Source organism: Hyla sarda, chromosome 1, assembly GCF_029499605.1.
Source record: "Hyla sarda isolate aHylSar1 chromosome 1, aHylSar1.hap1, whole genome shotgun sequence".
Lineage (NCBI taxonomy): Eukaryota > Metazoa > Chordata > Amphibia > Anura > Hylidae > Hyla > Hyla sarda.
In genome coordinates this window covers 222503170-222521875 of record NC_079189.1, presented here as the reverse complement: position 1 = coordinate 222521875, position 18706 = coordinate 222503170, and the positions used below count along the sequence as shown (strand labels likewise).

Here is an 18706-nt window from a genome sequence, read left to right as displayed (position 1 = left end):
CTTTTTGTAGCTGGCCGGTTATTACAAACACTATTTGCTTTATTGGGTGTACAGAACTCCGATTCTACTGCATAGACTTTCACTCCTTGTGTCCTTGGTGTGGGCATGCTGATACTACACTATTACATATGGTTTGGGATTGCCCTCTTCTTCCATTTTGGCAGGAGGTTATAGCAATTATTCATAGGATACATTTTTTGCTCAGTTACCTCTAACACCTTAACATTGCATAATGGGCCTTTTTGGTTGCAGTGAAGAACCTGCTGGACCTGAGGGTATTTTGAAAATACTTTATTTAGGTTATAACTAGAATTGCACCGAAATGGAAATTTCTGAACCGAAACGAAACAGAAATTTAAAAAAATGTCCGGCTGAAACCGATACCGAAAATGACTTCTCCCCATCTTCTGGTAAAATGCAGCCAGGGCTGGTGCAAGGATTTTTGCCGCCCTAGGCAAAAGCTAATTTTGCCACCACTTGACTCCGCCCCTTGGCTCCGCCCCTTGACACGCCTTACCCTACTACTGGGGTAACACACTGTAACAAACCTCCTCCTCATATAATATCCTTACTACTGGGGTGACACACTGTAACAAACCTCCTCCTCATATAATGTCCTTAATACTGGGTTGACACACTGTAACAAACCTCCTCCTCATGTAATCTCTTTAATACTGGGGTGACACACTGTAACAAACCTCCTCCTCATGTAATCTCCGTTCTACTGGGGTGACACACTGTAACAAACATCCTCCTCATGTAATCTCCTTACCACTGGGGTGACACACTGTAACAAACCTTCAGAGTGCCTCTAGTTGTTGCAAAACTACAACTCCCAGCATGTCAGGGCATGCTGGGAGTTGTAGTTTTGCAACAGCTGGAGGTACTCTGTTTGGGAAACACCACAATAGCCCCTTATAAAAGCCCAAGTGTACCTGTCCCTTTAATAAATTAAATTACAACAATAGAGTCAGACACAGGCTGACAATCAATGGCTGATGGACTACTATACCCAGCATGCCCTGAAAATCTGCAGCAGAGATAGTGCCAAGCGCAGTGCACATGCTGCAGCCCCATGTGAGGCCACTAACCCTACCCCTCCTTCACCATGCCGGTACCTGCTATGCTCCAACTTCCAGGGATACATGGCTGCATGGTGCCCGGGGTTTCTCGGCCCCAGGCGGTCGGTCCCAGGACGCACCAACTACAGCCCTGTAGGCCTTGGGGCTTTTACTAAGGAACCAGAGGCTGGCGGGCGGTATGGACCTGGCTGGTCACCAGGCAACCAGGGTGGGGAGGCAGCGGCCTATTCTGTCTATGGGTTGCGCCGGCCCTGATTGAAAACAATAGCAAACCTGCTATTGGCTATTTCAAAATGCAATAGCCAATCGCAGGTTGGCTATTGGACCCGCCCACTATCTGCAGAGGAGCGGACCTGAAGGAGAACTTACTCCTTCAGTAGGCAGAGGGCGGGTCCAAAAGCCAACCTGCGATTGGCTATTGCATTTTGAAATAGCCAATAGCAGGTTTTTCTATTTGGTAAATGGTATACGGGAAGCGGAGCTCGCAGAGGCCCCGGAGCGGATCGGCCAGCGGGAGATGGTGAGTTGGGATGGTCTTGGGAGGAGGTGGGTCATTATCAGCAAATTTTTTGTTGTTTCGGCATTTCCCCAAAATAGCTATTTTTGGCCGATATGTTTCGGCCGCTGATATGTCGGTGCATCCCTAGTTATAACCCCAGTATTGCATCCACCCCACTACCCAGCTATTAACAATTTTGTTACACTTGAGTCCTCTATAGTTCGCAATAAGAGGGGCATCTACATGCGCATATAAAAAAAATGGAAAAATAGATGGGGAGGGGGATGGAAGGTGGTGAGGGATGTTTTTCTACATTTGTATGAACATTTTCGAAATGTTAAAACATCTCTGATAAAAAAAAAAATTAGGGGGTTCAACAACAAAAGTCAAAAGCTAGACTAATCCTTTGAGTTAAACATAAAATTTAACATATTTAAATGGGTTTTCCGGGCAGGAAGCATTTTTGTATATGATTGCTAGGGCTACAAGTAACATAGAGGGGCATACTTACCCACCCACTCTCTCACCACTGCTGGTTTCCAGTCCCCTTATTTGCATGTCCTGTGACGTGCCTTGCGGAGGAACTGCATGTCACATCACAGGAACCACAAAGAAGAGGACCACAACATGGACTGGCAGCGGTGGAGGACCAGGCCAGGTACTGCAGCCCTAGCAACAAATTTAACCCCTTAAGGACCCGGAGGTTTTCAGTTTTTGCATTTTAGTTTTTTCCTCCTTACCTTTAAAAAATCATAACTCTTTCAATTTTGCACCTAAAAATCCATATGATGGCTTATTTTTTGCGCCACCAATTCTACTTTGTAATGACATCAGTCATTTTACCCGAAAATCTACGGCGAAACGGAAAAAAAAATCATTGTGAGATGAAATTGAAAAAAAAAATTTTTAGTTTTGTAACTTTTGAGGGCTTCCGTTTCTACACAGTAAATTTTTCGGTAAAAATGACACCTTCTCTTTATTTTGTAGGTTCATACGATTAAAATGATGCCCTACTTATGTAGATTTGATTTTGTCGTACTTCTGGAAAAAAAAATCATAACTACATGCAGGATAATTTATGCGTTTAAAATTGTCATCTTCTGACCAGTATAACTTTTTTATTTTTCCGTGTATGGGGCGGTATGAGGGCTCATTTTTTGTGCCGTGATCTCTTTTTTTGCGCCGGTACCATTTTTGTATGGATTGGACTTTTTGATCCCTTTTTATAAATTTTTTCATGATATAAAAAGTGACCAAAAATACACTATTTTGGACTTTGGAATTTTTTTGCGCGTATGCCATTGACCGTGCAGGTTAATTAATGATATATTTTTATAATTCGGACATTTCCACACACGGCGATACCACATGTTTATTTTTATTTACACTTTTTTTTTTATGGGAAAAGGGGGGTGATTCAAACTTTTATTAGGGAAAGTGTTAAATTCACCACGGTGATCCCGAACAGCTCCCTGAGCTAACCGGCATTGTTTTACTTTCACTTTAGAGCTATAGAGCGGGAGCGGACTCATGATGTACCGGTACGTCATGGGTCCTGCCTGGACAACCCCTTTTCAGAGGATAACTCTTCTGTTAATATGTAAATAGGACCATTTTTAGCCTCTGGCATCTTGGTCCTTATTTTATACTTAAAATAAAATTATCAGCTGTGCTACTGTTCTCATTCTATATTATAATTATAGTCAAAAGTATATTCACAATGATCATATATGGTCAGTCTGACCCTCTCTATGCTGCCATCTACTTTAAATATAATAATTATAGCCAGAGTAAGATTTATAATGAACGTATATTGGTCAGGCTGTATGTATTCACTGGTGCTTGGTAGCTGCTGTCCACCAGTACCAAGACAGACCGATAAAATTTTGTTGTGTACAGATGTTATAAAGGGGGCAGTGGCAAATGACAAGTGGATTGTTTTAGATATTTTGAGGCATAAAAAGGCTTATTGTTCTTGGGATTTTAGTTATTGATTATTTATCCTGCATCTATCAAGAGGACATTTGGGTAAAAGTATTTAGACTACAGGCCCTTTTAGATGGGTTGGCTGCATGGTAACAGCATTTGTTTAAAGATCCTTTACATGGCTCGATAATCATGCAGGCAGGGCTGGATTGTTTGCATGTCCCTTTATCGTTGTAAGCTGCATATCTCTGATTACATGGGGCAATATGCGGCCGATAATGATTTTTTAGGCCAGAACAAAAAATTCAATCAGCTGATGAACTAGTGTTTTCGTGTAACTAAACTGTAGCCTAAAGCTCATAATGGAGCTGAGCTAGAAAGCTGCAGATATGAGGAAAATAGAGTGTTGTTAGGCCCCCAGTTACCATGCCAGCCATTGGCACCTACGGGGTGTCAATGGGTAACAGAGGGAGCACCCTACCTATGTCATATCACTTAGATGTCGCAGTTACCAGAATTAGACTTATCACCGATCCTGGAAGTTGCAGCAGAGTTCCCCTGTATATTACAGCTTGGCTCCTGCTACTTAGGCACTATGCATGTGTGTTTGTGTCCTGTGATATGTCCTAAGCTCTGCTCATCCTTAACTGTATTGGCCACTACCCTGAATAGAGCACAGAAAAATTATAAAGTGGTTAAACCTATCAGGAAACAAGCATTCCACACGCTAGCTTTAACTACAAGTATGCTAGAGTAAGATGCGCAAGTAATGAGGACATGAATTTGATGGATATGTAACCATGAGTTGGAGTAGATTGCTGGCTCAACTTATGCCACATCCCCTTTTGCATGGCCTTTTTGTGCAAAACTCAGCTTGAGCAAATATTTGTGACAATGTACATCAGAAAAATTGGCATACAACCAAGGTAAATTAGAAAAAGTGCTTGACTTATTTATTCAGACTGCTGATATTGCTCTGACATTTTCTCCAGACTGCTCCAACAAACAGGAAACTTTGCACTGTTTAAATAAAAAGGACCTTGCAGCTCTCTATGTTGTGCTGTTCATGTTATCCTTCCTTGAAATTTATGAATAAATTGACAACTGGGAGTTACCATTCGGGGATGTGTAGGGACACACTCTGACTATCTAAGCAGTGTCGACACTGCTAAACTGACTAGAGGCCCATCCGTTTGGCAAAGGAAAGTTAACAAAACAATTGTTAATTCATGAATATGCTGTATGAATAAGAGAGGAACTACACAATGCAGAGTAATAAAATGGATGCTCCAAAATGGTTATTTCTAGAGATGAGCGAAGTTACAGTGATTCGATTCGTCACAAACTTCTCAGCTTGGCTTGCTGACTTTAGCCTGCATAAATGAGTTCAGCTTTCAGGTGCTCCAGTGGGCTGGAAAAGGTAGATACAGTCCTAGAAGAGAGAGTCTCCAGCCCACCGGAGCACCTGAAACCTGAACTCATATATGCAGAATAAAGTCAGCAACTGCCGAGCTGAGAAGTTTGTGACGAATCGAATCACTGTAACTTCGCTCATCTCTAGTTATTTCAAGGGAAATTTAAGTATTTACTAAAACAGAGAGGCCAGGAGCAATAACAAGTCATTTTTTTAAAAAGCTAACCTGCTAAATAGTGTAGGTGGTCTTTTAATGTATCCAGATCTATAATATATTGTTTCTACAAAATATCTCCCAAGTTACAAAAACACATCACTGCTTCTCTGTAATATAAATCCAGTAATTCTTTGCAGCTCAAGTTATGTAAGCTTTCAATCTTACCAGAATCCTGTTTAGTTTAGTCTTGTTGCCATTGTTACCATTATTTTCAGTTTATACTTTGAATAAGTGGATAACACTGGATCAGATTAACTACAGCAGGAAACCTCGCATCAAGGTGCCCATTTTAGATTAACATCGGCTGACAGTCATATATGTTTTAGGTGTCTGGCCACTGTTTGGCAGATGGGAAAAAAATGAATTAAGCATATTGATTTTAAACATGCTCAGCCCTTTTATTATCAAGGGAGCTAACCCACCAACAGAAATCAGCATCATTACTGCCTACTCTTCCCATTGAGAACACATTAACTAAATGTCCATGTGTAAAAGGGAATTGCTAGAAATAACCTTTTTTAAAAGTTTTTAGACCCTTTACTTTTTAACATTTTGTTATCTTGCGGCCTTATGCTTCATTAAAAATGATGAAAAAGTAAAATTTTGTATGGACATAAGTAATCAAACTAGGGATGTTCCAAAACTATTTTTTTTAAGACCAAGTACGAGTAGCGATACTTTATTTTTTTTAAGTACTCGCCGATACCAATTTTATTAGGAAAGGGGTTAATTCACATTTATAATTAATAATATATATATATATATATATATATATATATATATATATATATCTATATATATATATATATTTAATAATATAATTATTATTTATTACTTATTTAATACTTTTTCCAAAAAAAATTGTCCCCATAGGGACTGTAGATTGCATACACTGATCAATGCTGCAACATAGCATGGCGTTGGTTGATCAGTGTTATCGGCGCTCCTTTACTACTGCCTGCCATGGATGGCTGCAGTAAAGGAGTGACGATCGGATGGCACAGAGCACACTAAGTGACCTCAGGCCGTCCTCTTAGCTGATTGGGACAAATTCACTTCCAGTGATCCCGATCAACGTCCAAGAGCTAACCAGCAGTTAATCTCAGGACTTTTAGACATCGCAATCCACTTTGATCGTGGTGTCTGAAAGGTTAATGCGGGTCCCGGCTATGACGCGTGCTCAGCAGCTGAGCATGCTGGATAGTTCAAGAGTGGGCACACGGCATAAATTTACACCCTGCGTCCTCTAGGAGTTGATCCATGCGGATAGTGCAGGTGCCTTAACGCACCTCTGTTATACCTGCTGGCGGGAGCCCGCTGGCAGGTATCGGATTAGGTATCGGGGAAATTTGCACAAGTACCCTTGAGAATTTTTTTTAATTCATCATTGGAGTCACCTTTGGTAGATTCAGTTCTTCGCACATATTTTGGAAAGACACCACTGCTCTAAGGTCTTACAGCTGACAATGCGTATCAGAGCAAAAAGAAAGCCTTGAGAAAAAAAGAACTGTCTGGAAAACTCAGAGACATGTAGAGCAACAGATCTGGAGAAGGGTACAAACATTTCTGCTGCACAGAAAGTACCAATGAGCACATTTGCTTCAATAACTTTTAAGATAAAGGAGTACTCTGGTGCAGACTACTCCTGCTCCGTTCTGCCCGGGCTGCAAAAAAAATGAAAATAAACCATCACTCACCTTCCTGGGTTCCTGCGGAGCGCTACTACAGCTCATCGGTCCTCTGGTCCATCTTCTTCATACTTCCGTGTGAACGAAGCGCCACATGGCGTTCAGCCTATTTAGGGACGAGGCAGAACATCGCGGCGGCCAGCGATAGGCTGAGCACCATGTGACGCTTCGTTCACACGGAAGTATGAAGAAGATGGACCGGAGGACTGATCAGCTGTATTGGCGCTCCGCGGGAACCCAGGAAGGTGAGTGATGGTTTATTTCATTTTTTTTGCAGCCCGGGCCGGACGGAGCAGGAGTACTGTGCACTAGAGTACTCCTTTAAACAAGTGAGATGACCAAAACCCCACTGGTCGCTTTAGCTGTGCTCCAAAGATCCTGGGGGACATTTATCAATGTTGGTGTAAGGTAGTAAAGATTTGACCCATGTTTGCTTGGTGTATTGTTTGCACAGTTGCTCGAAATTTACCAAAAAGGCACACAGGACTTGATAAATATTGTGCAATTATAGAAACCAGTGAGCTGCAGAGATTGGTTTAACCCTTTAAGGACTTTTTTTTTCCGTTTTGTTTAGTTTTTTCCTCCTCACCTTCTAAAAATCATATCGTTTTCAGTTTTTCACCTACACACCTATATGAGGGCTTGTTTTATGCACTACCAATTTTACTTTGTAATGACATCGGTAATTTCCCACAAAATCTGCGGCAAAACAAAAAATTATTTGTGGGACAAAATTGGAGAAAAAAAACTGCCATTTTGTAATTTTTAGCGGCTTCCGTTTCTATGCAGTGTATTTTTGGGTAAAAATAACACCTTATACTTATTCTGTAGGTCCATACGGTTACAAGGATTTATGTAGGTTTTATTTTATTTTACTACAAAAAAAAAAAATATATAACTACATGAACCCAAATCAGTATGTTTAAAATTGTCATCTTCTGACTCCTATAACTTATTTATTTTTCGGCATACGGGGCTATATGAGGGCTAATTTTTTTGCGCCGTGGTCTGTAGCCTTTATTAGTACCGTTTTTGTTTTGATTGGACTTATTGATTGCTTTTTATAAATTTTTAGGGTATACAAAATGACCAAAAATACACAATTTTGACTTTTGAATTTTATTTACATATAAGCCATTGACTTGGTTTAACCCCCAAACGACACAGGATGTACATTTATGTCCTGCCCCGGCTGAAGTGAAACGGAAATCATCCCAGCAGCTCAGTCGGGCTGTTCGGGACTGCCGCGGTGAAATCGCGGCATCCTGAACAGCTTGCGGGACACGAGGAGGATCCCAACCTGCCTCCTGCGATCGCGTAATGACTGCTCCGTGCCTGAGATCCAGTCAGGAGCAGTCGAGCGGCGATAACACTGATCAATGCCATGTTAATGCATGGCAGTGATCAGTGTAGGAAATTAGTATGTGCAATGTTATCATCCCCTATGGGAGCTATGACATTGCAAAAAAAAAAAGAAGTGAAAATAAAGTGTTAATAAATGTGATTTAACCCCTTCCCTAATAAAAGTCTGAATCACCCCCTTTTCCCATAAAAAAAGCAAACTATGTAAATAAAAATAAATATAAACATATGTGATATCGCCGTGTGCGCAAATGTCTGAACTATAAAAATATATAGTTAATTAAACCGCAAGGTCAATGGCATACACGTAAAAATTTCAAAAGTCCAAAATAGCCAATTTTTTCCCCACTTTTTTATACCATAAAAATGAATAAAAAGCGATCAAAAAGTCTGGTCAAAACAAAAATGGTACCGATAAAAACTTCAGATCATGGCGCAAAATTTTTAAAAGTTATAGGGGTCAGAAGATGACATTTTTAAACGTATAAATTTTCCTGCATGTAGTTATGATTTTTTCCAGAAGTACAACAAAATCAAACCTATATAAGTAGGGTATAATTTTAACTGTATGGACCTACAGAATAAAGATAAGGTGTCATTTTTACCGAAAAATGCAGTGTGTAGTAACGGAAGCCCCCAAAATTTACAAAATAGCGTTTTTTCTTCAATTTTGTCGCACAATGATTTTTTTTTTTGTTTTGCCATGGATTTTTGGGTAAAATGACTAATGTCACTGCAAAGTAGAATTGGTGGTGCAAAAAATAAGACATAATATGACATTATAGGTGGAAAATTGAAAGGGTTATGATTTTTAAAAGGTAAGGAGGAAAGAAATAAAATGCAAAAACTGAAAACGCTGAGCCCTTAAGGGGTTAATTAGCATTATATTTTTATAGTTCGGACATTTACGCATGCGGCAATAGCACATGTTTATTTTTATTATGTCTACATATTATTTATGTGGAATTTGGGAAAGGGTGTGATTTAAACTTTTAGTATGGAAGGGGTTAATTCATTTTAACTTTTTTCATTTTTTTTTTTTTACACCATTTTTTAGTCCCCATAGGGGACTATTACATGTAATCTTCTTACCAGCATTTAACGTTTAAATGCCAGGATCGCTGGTGATCACGGCATTTAACCACTCAAGTGACGGACATTAGAGCTGGCAGATGTGATGCGGATCCTACCCCGAGGGACTGCATCATATTCCCCTCACCCGACCCATGATGTACCGGTACGTCATAGGTCGGGAGGGGATTAAAGGATAAAACTTGTCTCACTGTCCCATTTGGTTCAGAGTTCTTCGTATTTGCCCAGAGTACATCACCATTAGGCTGTTAGTGATTTTGGTTTTTACTGCAAGTACTTTTCTTGATTTTTATTATAATTATGAATAAAAGTTATATTTTATGCACTTCAAGTATGGAATTCTTATATTGATGCCTTGAAGATTTTTTACTTTGGTTGTGAGATTACCTAAAAAATACATCCTTAGAAATTTGCCTCTCTGCTGACTAGCCAAGAAGGATCATATGGCAAGCAAAAAAAAATTCTAAACAGAGGCAAATCTACACTTATAGAATGAGGATATAGTAGCACCCACAGACACTCTCCGAGTAGGATATCTGGGATGCCAAGTTTAGAAATTTTTGATGCATGTGGAAGATTTGCCTATAGGATAAACTAAATGTGTGCTCCTTTAATAAAACAGCCGAAGAGCATAGACAGTTTTCTTAAAATAGTTCCACAATTATTTTTGTAATACTCTACACGGTTTTACCTGAATGCTAGTGCAAGTGGAAGGCACCCTCAAATGACTGCCAAAGTACACTGCACCACAGTAAAAGTGCAGACCACATTTAACATTCCAGATTAGAAAACAATAAATATTACCTCTTTTACTTTTTGGGAATTTTTTCCTCAGCTTATTTTTCAGGATATTTAGTTTGGCAACAATGTCGGGTGTTGCTATGTAGAAATCTGCTTGAATTTCATCATTCAGAATCTGCAATGTCAAAATTTTTTACATTAGTTAAGACATATCTTTAATGCAGTCAATGCTAATCACTGAGCTAAAGTAAACTAGGGAGTGAAAACCAAATGTTTATATTTCATATTAAAAATATATCAAACGCATATACAATCATGGCCGTAAATGTTGGAACCCCTGAAATTTTTCAAGAAAATTAAGTATTTCTTACAGAATAGGATTGCAGTAACATGTTTTGCTATACACGTGTTTATTCCCTTTGTGTGTATTGGAACTAAACCAAAAAAAGGGAGGAAAGCAAATTGGACATAATGTCACACCAAACTCCAAAAATGGGCTGGACAAAATTATTGGCACCCTTAACTTAATATTTGGTTGCACTACCTTTGGAAAAAATAACTGAAGTCGCTTCCTATAACCATCAATAAGCTTCTTACACCTCTCAGACGGAATGTTGGACCACTCTTCCTTTGCAAACTGCTCCAGGTCTCTCTTATTGGAAGGGCACCTTTTCCCAACAGCAATTTTAAGATCTCGCCACAGGTGTTCAATGGGATTTAGATCTGGACTCATTGCTAGCCACTTCAGAACTCTCAGGCCCTTTGTTGCCATCCATTTCTGGGTGTTTTTTGAGGTATGTTTGGGGTCATTGTCCTGCTGGAAGACCCAAGATTTTATTTAAATGTCGACGGATAGTTCGCGCTGACACTGGTGCTCCCTGAGCCTGCAGGACAGCTTGAATATCTTTGGAACTTGTTTGGGGCTGCTTATCCACCATCCGGACTATCATGCATTGACACCTTTCATAAATTTTTCTCTTCTATCCACGCCCAGGGAGATTAGCTACAGTGCCATGTGTTGCAAACTTCTTTAAAATGTTGCGCACTGTGGACAAAGGCAAATCCAGATCTCAAATCTTGTAACATTGAGATTGTTGATATTTTTCCACAATTTTGGTGTGTTAAGTCCTCTTCTCCTCTTTCTGTTGTCCATGGTTAGTGAGGCACACTCAGACACACAATGCAAAGACTAAGTGAACTTCTCTCCTTTTTATCTGCTTTCAGGTGTGATTTTAATATTGTCCACGCCTGTTACTTGCCCCAGGTGAGTTTAAAGGAGCATCACATGCTTGAAACAATCTCATTTTTCCACAATTTTAAAAGGGTGCCAATAATTTTGTCCAGCCCATTTCTGGAGTTTGGTCTGACATTATGTCCAATTTGCTTTTTTCCTCTCTTTTTTGACTTAGTTCCAATACACACAAAGGGAATAAACATGTATAGCAAAACATGTGTTACTGCAATCCTTTTCTGTGAGAAATACTTTATTTTCTTGAAAAATTTCAGGGGTGCTTGTTTAATGGATTAAATGTGCTTGTAAAATCTCTACCAGTAGCATATGTGAATTATTAACACTGAATGAGCCTGTAATTCACAAAAATATCTTCCTATTACTCCAGATCTGTATAATGTGAAGAAGATGCTAAGGGATCTTTTTATCTTTATCAACTTGATTACTGGACATCAGGATGTCTGTAGTCATCGTAGACTGACAAAATGTATGGACAGTGTTATGGATAGTAATAAGCTCACCCAGATTCATGACTTATTTCTCACTAATTCTCTTAATCTGTTGGCTCTCAGAGAAACATGGATACAACCTTTTGACACTGCTTCTCTCGCTGCTTTATCTTATGGTGACTTTCACTTTTCCCATACCCCCAGATCTGACACCAGGCATGGTGGAGGAGTTGGGGTGCTTCTAGCCCCACAATGCACTTTTCAAGTCATCCCCCCATTACCCTCACTCACATTTCCCTCTTTTGAGGTCCACACCCTCAGGCTCTTCAGCCCATTGTCTCTCAGAGTGGCGGTCATCCATCATCCTCCTGGTTCTCTCCAAATGTTCCTGGATCATTTTGCCACCTGGCTCCCTCACTTTCTTTCCTCAGAAACACCTACACTCATCATGGGTGATTTTAATATCCCCCTTGATAACCCAATCTCCTCTTCTGCCTCTCGGCTTCTGTCTCTAACCTCCTCCTTTGCCCTTTCACAGCTTACTGACTCTCCCACACACAAGGATGGGAATACACTGGACTTGATCTTCTCTAGACTTTGCTCCGTCTCTAAATTCACTAATTCTCCTTTTGAGCTCTCTGACCACAACCTTCTCTCTTTCTCTATCAGTAACTCCTATCCTCTTCCAGACACTCCAACCTTGTACACTTACAGAAACCTGCGTGCCATAAACACTAATCAATTTATAGACATTCTACAATCTTCACTATCACCAATTTCTTCTCTCTCCTGCCCTAATCTAGCAGCCAGACATTACCATGACACCCTAAAGTCTACCCTGGATCAAATGGCACCCTCTAATACACGAACCTCCCGACACAGATGGCAGCAACCCTGGCACACGCTAACAACCCGCTTTCTCAGGCGATGCTCTAGGTGTGCTGAACGTCTGTGGAGGAAAACAGACTTCTTCAGACTACCTGCACTATAAATTCATGCTTAAATCCTATTACTCCACTCTTCATCTCGCCAAACAAACATATTTTACCTCCCTCATCTCCTCTCTGTCTAAGAACCCAAAACGCCTTTTTGACATGTTCAACTCTCTCCTTCGGCCTAAAGTACAGACCCCAATCACTGATCTCTGTGCTGAATACCTGGCCAAATACTTCAAAACTAAAATCGATGACATTCGTGATGAAATCCTCTCCCAGTCCCCTAAAAGTTCTGATCCAATTCCCAGCCACATCTCCTCTTCATTACTCTCAGTTTTTGAGCCTGTAACGGAGGATGAGGTTTCCAGGCTCCTCTCCTCCGCCCGCCCCACTACCTGCTCTAGTTACCCCATGCCTTCACACCTCATCCAGTCTCTCTCTCCTGCTATCAGCTGTCACCTAACTAAAATCTTTAACCTCTCCCCCTCTTCTGGGGTCTTTCCCTCCTCCTTCAAACACTCTATCATAACCCCACTATTGAAAAAACCATCTCTGGACCCGTCCTGTGCAGCCAACTATCGACCCGTCTCAAATCTCCCCTTTATCTCCAAACTCCTGGAACGCTTGGTCTACCTCTGCCTTATCCGCTATCTCTCCGAGAACTCTCTCCTTGACCCCTTACAGTCTGGTTTCCGCTCCCTTCACTCCACAGAAACGGCCCTAACCAAAGTCACTAACGATCTTCTGACGGCCAAATCAAATGGCAATTTCTCTTTACTGATTCTCTTGGACCTTTCTGCGGCTTTTGACACTGTGGATCACCAACTCCTCCTCAGTAGTCTCCGCTCCATCGGTCTCAAGGACTCTGCTCTCGCCTGGTTTTCCTCCTATCTCTCTGGCCGCTCCTTTAGCGTCTCGTTTTCTGGCTCTACTTCTTCTCCTCCTCCCCTTGCTGTCGGGGTTCCCCATGGATCGGTCCTGGGTCCTCTACTCTTTTCACTCTACACATCCCCCATTGGAAAAACAATCATTAGATTTGGTTTCCAGTACCACCTCTATGCTGACGACACCCAACTCTATACCTCTTCCTCCAACATCACCCCTGCACTCCTACAGAATACAAGTGACTGTCTCTCTGCCATCTCAGACATCATGTCCTCTTTATATCTGAAACTAAATCTTTCTAAAACAGAACTTCTTGTTTTTTCTCCATCAACTGATACTGTACCTAACCCTGACATTTCCATCTCGGTATGTGGTACTACCATAACTCCCGGGCAGCAGGCTCGCTATCTTGGAGTTATACTTGACTCTGATCCGTCTTTCACTCCCCATATTCAGTCTCTTTCACATTCTTGTCACCTGCATCTCAAAAACATTTCCAGAATCCGCCCGTTTCTCACTACTGAAACTGCTAAAAGTCATTATTGCTTTGATTCACTCCCGCCTCGACTACTGTAACTCTTTACTAATAGGCCTTCCTTTCTCCAAACTCTCTCCTCTCCAGTCCATACTTAATGCCGCAGCCAGACTCATCTTCCTCTCCAGCCACTACACCGACGCCTCCTCCCTCTGCCAGTCACTACACTGGTTACCAATTCAGTCCAGAATACAGTACAAAATCCTCAGTCTCACACACAAAGCTCTCCACAATGCTGCACCTCCCTACATCTCCTCTCTCATCTCTGTCTACCATCCTACACGATCTCTCCAATCTGCTAATGATCTCACATGAACATCTTCTATAATCCGAACTTCTTACTCCCGTCTCCAAGACTTCACTCGTGCTGCACCGGTTCTCTGGAATGCTATCCCTCAATCCCTCAGACTCAACAACAACATCCATAGTTTCAAATGTGGCCTAAAAACACATCTCTTCAGACAGGCCTATAACATTCTTTAATTGGCCTCAACATATCCTCAATATATCCCCACACCTCTTGTTTGAATAGTTATTGTGTAATATTATGTCTGATACTTGTCTTTGTTTGTACCCCATAATTGTAAGCGCTGCGGAATCTGTAGGCGCTATATAAATAAATAAATAGTAATTTCAGGCCACAAATGGCAACTAAGAATTCTATGAATACATTCTAACTGATGCTTAGCTGCATATAGAAAAGACAATAGGGGGAATTTACCTTTGGTTGCATGACAAATATTTGGGGGTAACTGCACATTATAATTGGTGAAATATATGACTGACATATTTATTATCTTTTTTTGGCAAAAGATCGGTGTGCACAAAAAATATGCTAATGTTTTTGACCGATACTTTTTGTTCACATCCCAAAAAGTTTCAGACACATTAAGTGTGTGAAGAAAAACTGTAAGGTATTTTATGGAGCACAATAAACTACGGGGGAATTTTTCACAAAATTGCAAAACTGCACAAATGTTTGACACAAGCCCCGACTCTGTGCAACAAATGTTGCACCAACTACCACTTTTGAGAAAAAAAATTGCCACTCTGCTCTAGCAATGGGAATGATAAATCCCCCTTAAAAGAGAATCTTAATAAAATTATGTAGGTTTAAAAGGTTTGTTCTGGCCATGGACAAATTATGGTGCATGATGGGACAAATTTACTAAAGGACATGAATATACTAAAGGAATATACAGTATTTGTCTTAAATTAAGTCTTGTTTGTGTAAAACACCACCAATGGCTAATCAGAAGTATTGAAAATTCCCCCAATAACTCTTCAGTAGCCCAATGTAAAATATTTGATAGCATATATTTATTATTGATATTGTTCTAGGTTGCCATTAATGTCTGATTGCCAGGGAATTAACTGCTATGACCCCTACTAAATGCTAGCACAAAGAGCTAAGTCAATGGCTAACCATGTGACCAGGGGAAGTAATTGGTGCATATCACAACGAATATTTATTCTGAAACAAACCCTTTAATTCTGTATGAATAGAAGAACACTATAAGCCTGAGGTACCACAACATAATAGTTCTCAAGGCTTTAGCCACAGTCCCACTTAACCAACTCTTGGAAGTTAAGAGGTGAAATAATTATTTTCCCTTAAGTACTTTAACCCCTTAACGACCCTTTAACAGCCATGCGGTAAGTCTATGAAGCGAGCTCAGGAGCTGAGCTCGCTTAATATCCTTTCTGTCCCAGCTGCTATCAGCAGCTAGGACCCACGGCTAATGCTGGATACCGTTGATCGTGCCAATGCCTGGCATTACCCCTTTAGATGCCACGATCAACGGTAATAACGGCGTCTAAAATGCCGAAAATACACTCCCTGCAGCTCAGCGGAGCGGGATCATCGCGGGGAAACCGCGATGTAGCGATCATCTGAGAGGACGGCGGAAGGGGCCCTTACCTGCCTCCTCGCCATCCGATCGATTTTCCAAGGCTCTTGTCAGCCTCAACAGGCTGGAGTAATGGAGCACCAATAACACTGATCAATACTATGTTATGGCATAGCATTGAACAGTGTATACAATCTAATGATTGCATGTAATAGTCCCCTATGTAGACTAAAAATTGTGTAAAAAAGAGCAAAGAAAAATTGTTATTAAATGTGATTTAACCCCTCCCCTAATAAATGTTTGAATCAACCCCCCCCCCACCACTTTCCCATTTTCGTACAAAAATATATTATTTTTGAATAGAAGTAAAACAAAATAAAACCTATATAATTTTGAATCATTTTAATCATATGGATCTACAGAATAAAGATAAGGTGTAATTTCTACTGCAAAGTGCACTGTGTAGAATCGAAAGCCACCAAAAATTAGACTCTTTCTCACATAAGATTTACACTTCCTGCACCACAATCCTAAAGTAGAATCTGAGAATGTTAAATGGGCATGGTCACCAACCTTTTTTTTTATATGTGGTAGAGCGGGTTGCGCATCGGGGTTTGGGGCAGCAGGTTGCAGCCACGGCCATAACAAAGATATTGTTTTCAACACAGGGTGCCTCCAGTAGTTTCACCACTACAACTCCCAGCATGCCCTGACAGCCAATAGACGTCAGGGCACGTTGGGAGTTGTAGTGGTGTAACAGCTGTAGGCACCCTCTATAGATGAGCTAAGGGCGGAAGTCAGCCCCCCCAGCAGGCATCAACAACGTCGTGCCTGCTGGGGAAGTCTGCCTGGTAAGTGAGCACACTACCAGGCAGACCAAAAGGCATTTTTAATATAGTTAAAAAAAAATTAGAGGCAGGGAGGGGGTTAGGGATAGATGGGCAATAGGCAGGGTCAGAGAAAAAAAAAAGGATGGTGGGAGCTACTCTTTAAGTGCCCATATCTTACATAGTGACAAATCAGCAGATCCCATTTGCAAGGCCCAAAAGCAAAAAGTCCTACAACATACAACTTAGTCATTTACTGTGTGTCCAGTGTACATAACTACGAAGCCACTATACAGAATGGTATGTATGGCTGCAATGAATAAGTGTCATAAAATATGATACCTGAGGGATGAGCTCAACTCCTCCAACAAATGCAGCTCCATTCTTTTTTGCAATCTCAGCATCGTCTGCCTTCTGCAGAGGGAAGGAATAAAAACCACAAGGTCAGTTTAAAACATACATGGACTGAAGTAGGTAAAACATTTTCAGTTGTTTTTCAGTAAAACAGTGTCCTTAGCATTTATTGGACATATTGGTGTCATAAAAACATTCCTCATACCAATACTTAAGGTTCAACAAAAGAACGTCAACTAAGGAAGTGACAGCTAACATTCCCAGCGGCAGCTGTGCTCGGCTTTCATTGCCAGGTTGTATCACACCCTTCTCCCCACAGTGGAGGCTGTCGGTTTACCCACCACAAGCTACATTAAATATATTGGAAGATTTCACAAATAAAAATGTCTTACTTAAGAACCTTTTTAAACCTAGTGATCCACATTCAGCTCAGATATATTAGAGAACCAAGAACATATTATATATATATATATATATATATTTATGTCCTCAATTAAACAAAGAAAGAGGTGGAGCTCAAACAATTTTTTAAGATTCCTCTTACCCAACCTTCCTTCTATCACATATACCCCTTATTACCTAGTAGGACTGTTACTTATCTTTCGAATTTATGTCCTCAACTAGTCAACATAAAAATTGTCAGTGCATGCCCAGTCTACCTGCTTTAAAAAAAAAAAAATATATATATATTTAGTATACCTAACTAAGTCCACCATAGCCTCTGGTATCGTTGTTCCCGGTCCCCGCCATGCTCCATTTTCTGGTGCTAAAGCCTGAAATGTTAGGGGGCTGAGTTGGAACACCACTGTGGCCAGGGACTGGCAAAGCAGCAATGTGACATTTTGGTCCCCCAGCACCAAGCAGTAAAGTTCACCGGAGACCAGTTAGCGTGAGACATTGTTGCTCAGGCAATCACTAGCCTAAACGGTGTCCCGTCTCAGCCAGTGACAGGATGAGCGGCCCTCTGATGTTTCAGATACCAGCATTAGGAGGTTGAGCGAGATGGAGATCGGGAGTAGAAATACTCGAGGATATGGTGAGATAAAGTTAGATAAATATAGTTTTTTGTTCAAGCAGTCAGCCTAGGCATATTTTCAGAAGAAAAAAAACTTTTTCCTAGATAACCACATTGTATTAACAGGGTCTCACATCAGCCATGAATCCCATGACACATATAAATGTATTTGAACTTACCTCTGTAAATACTAACAACTTATTTGATTCTTTCACAAAAGAGAATGGCAAATGAAGGTAGCCAACAAATGGATCCACTTTTTTCTGAAATATATGAAAAAGCATCAATTAATATTATTGGTTACTTTTTAACAAAACCTTAAAAAGGTGTTATTATGCCCACAACATTTTTAACCAGAAGCTTGGGCTCCGTTAAAAATAAAAAGGAGATTTTTTGTACTCACTGTAAAATATCTTTCTCATAGCCTTCATTGGGAGACACCGATACTGATGGGTATATGCTCTTGCCACTAGGAGGCGCTGACACTAGGAAAAAAAGTCAGCTCATCCCTGGCAGGATATACCCACCCACTGGAAGTAAGGTAACTAGTTTTGTCACAAAGCAATAGTAGAAGCCAACAAAGAAACATGTCCGAAGGACCCTA

At 40.6% G+C, this 18706-nt stretch overlaps 1 protein-coding gene across 2 annotated transcripts in view; it reads right to left on the bottom strand.

Annotated features, from left to right (window-relative positions):
* MRPL1 (mitochondrial ribosomal protein L1) overlaps positions 1-18706 on the bottom strand; it is a 115469-nt gene that overhangs the window by 72791 nt on the left and 23972 nt on the right. For both annotated transcript variants that reach the window (XM_056568805.1, XM_056568806.1), the window contains exons 4-6: positions 18282-18365; positions 17076-17147; positions 10085-10196 (exon numbers count right to left, since the gene is read on the bottom strand). In XM_056568805.1, coding sequence (XP_056424780.1) covers positions 10085-10196; positions 17076-17147; positions 18282-18365 — 268 coding nt within the window. The remainder of the gene's footprint in view (positions 1-10084; positions 10197-17075; positions 17148-18281; positions 18366-18706) is intronic.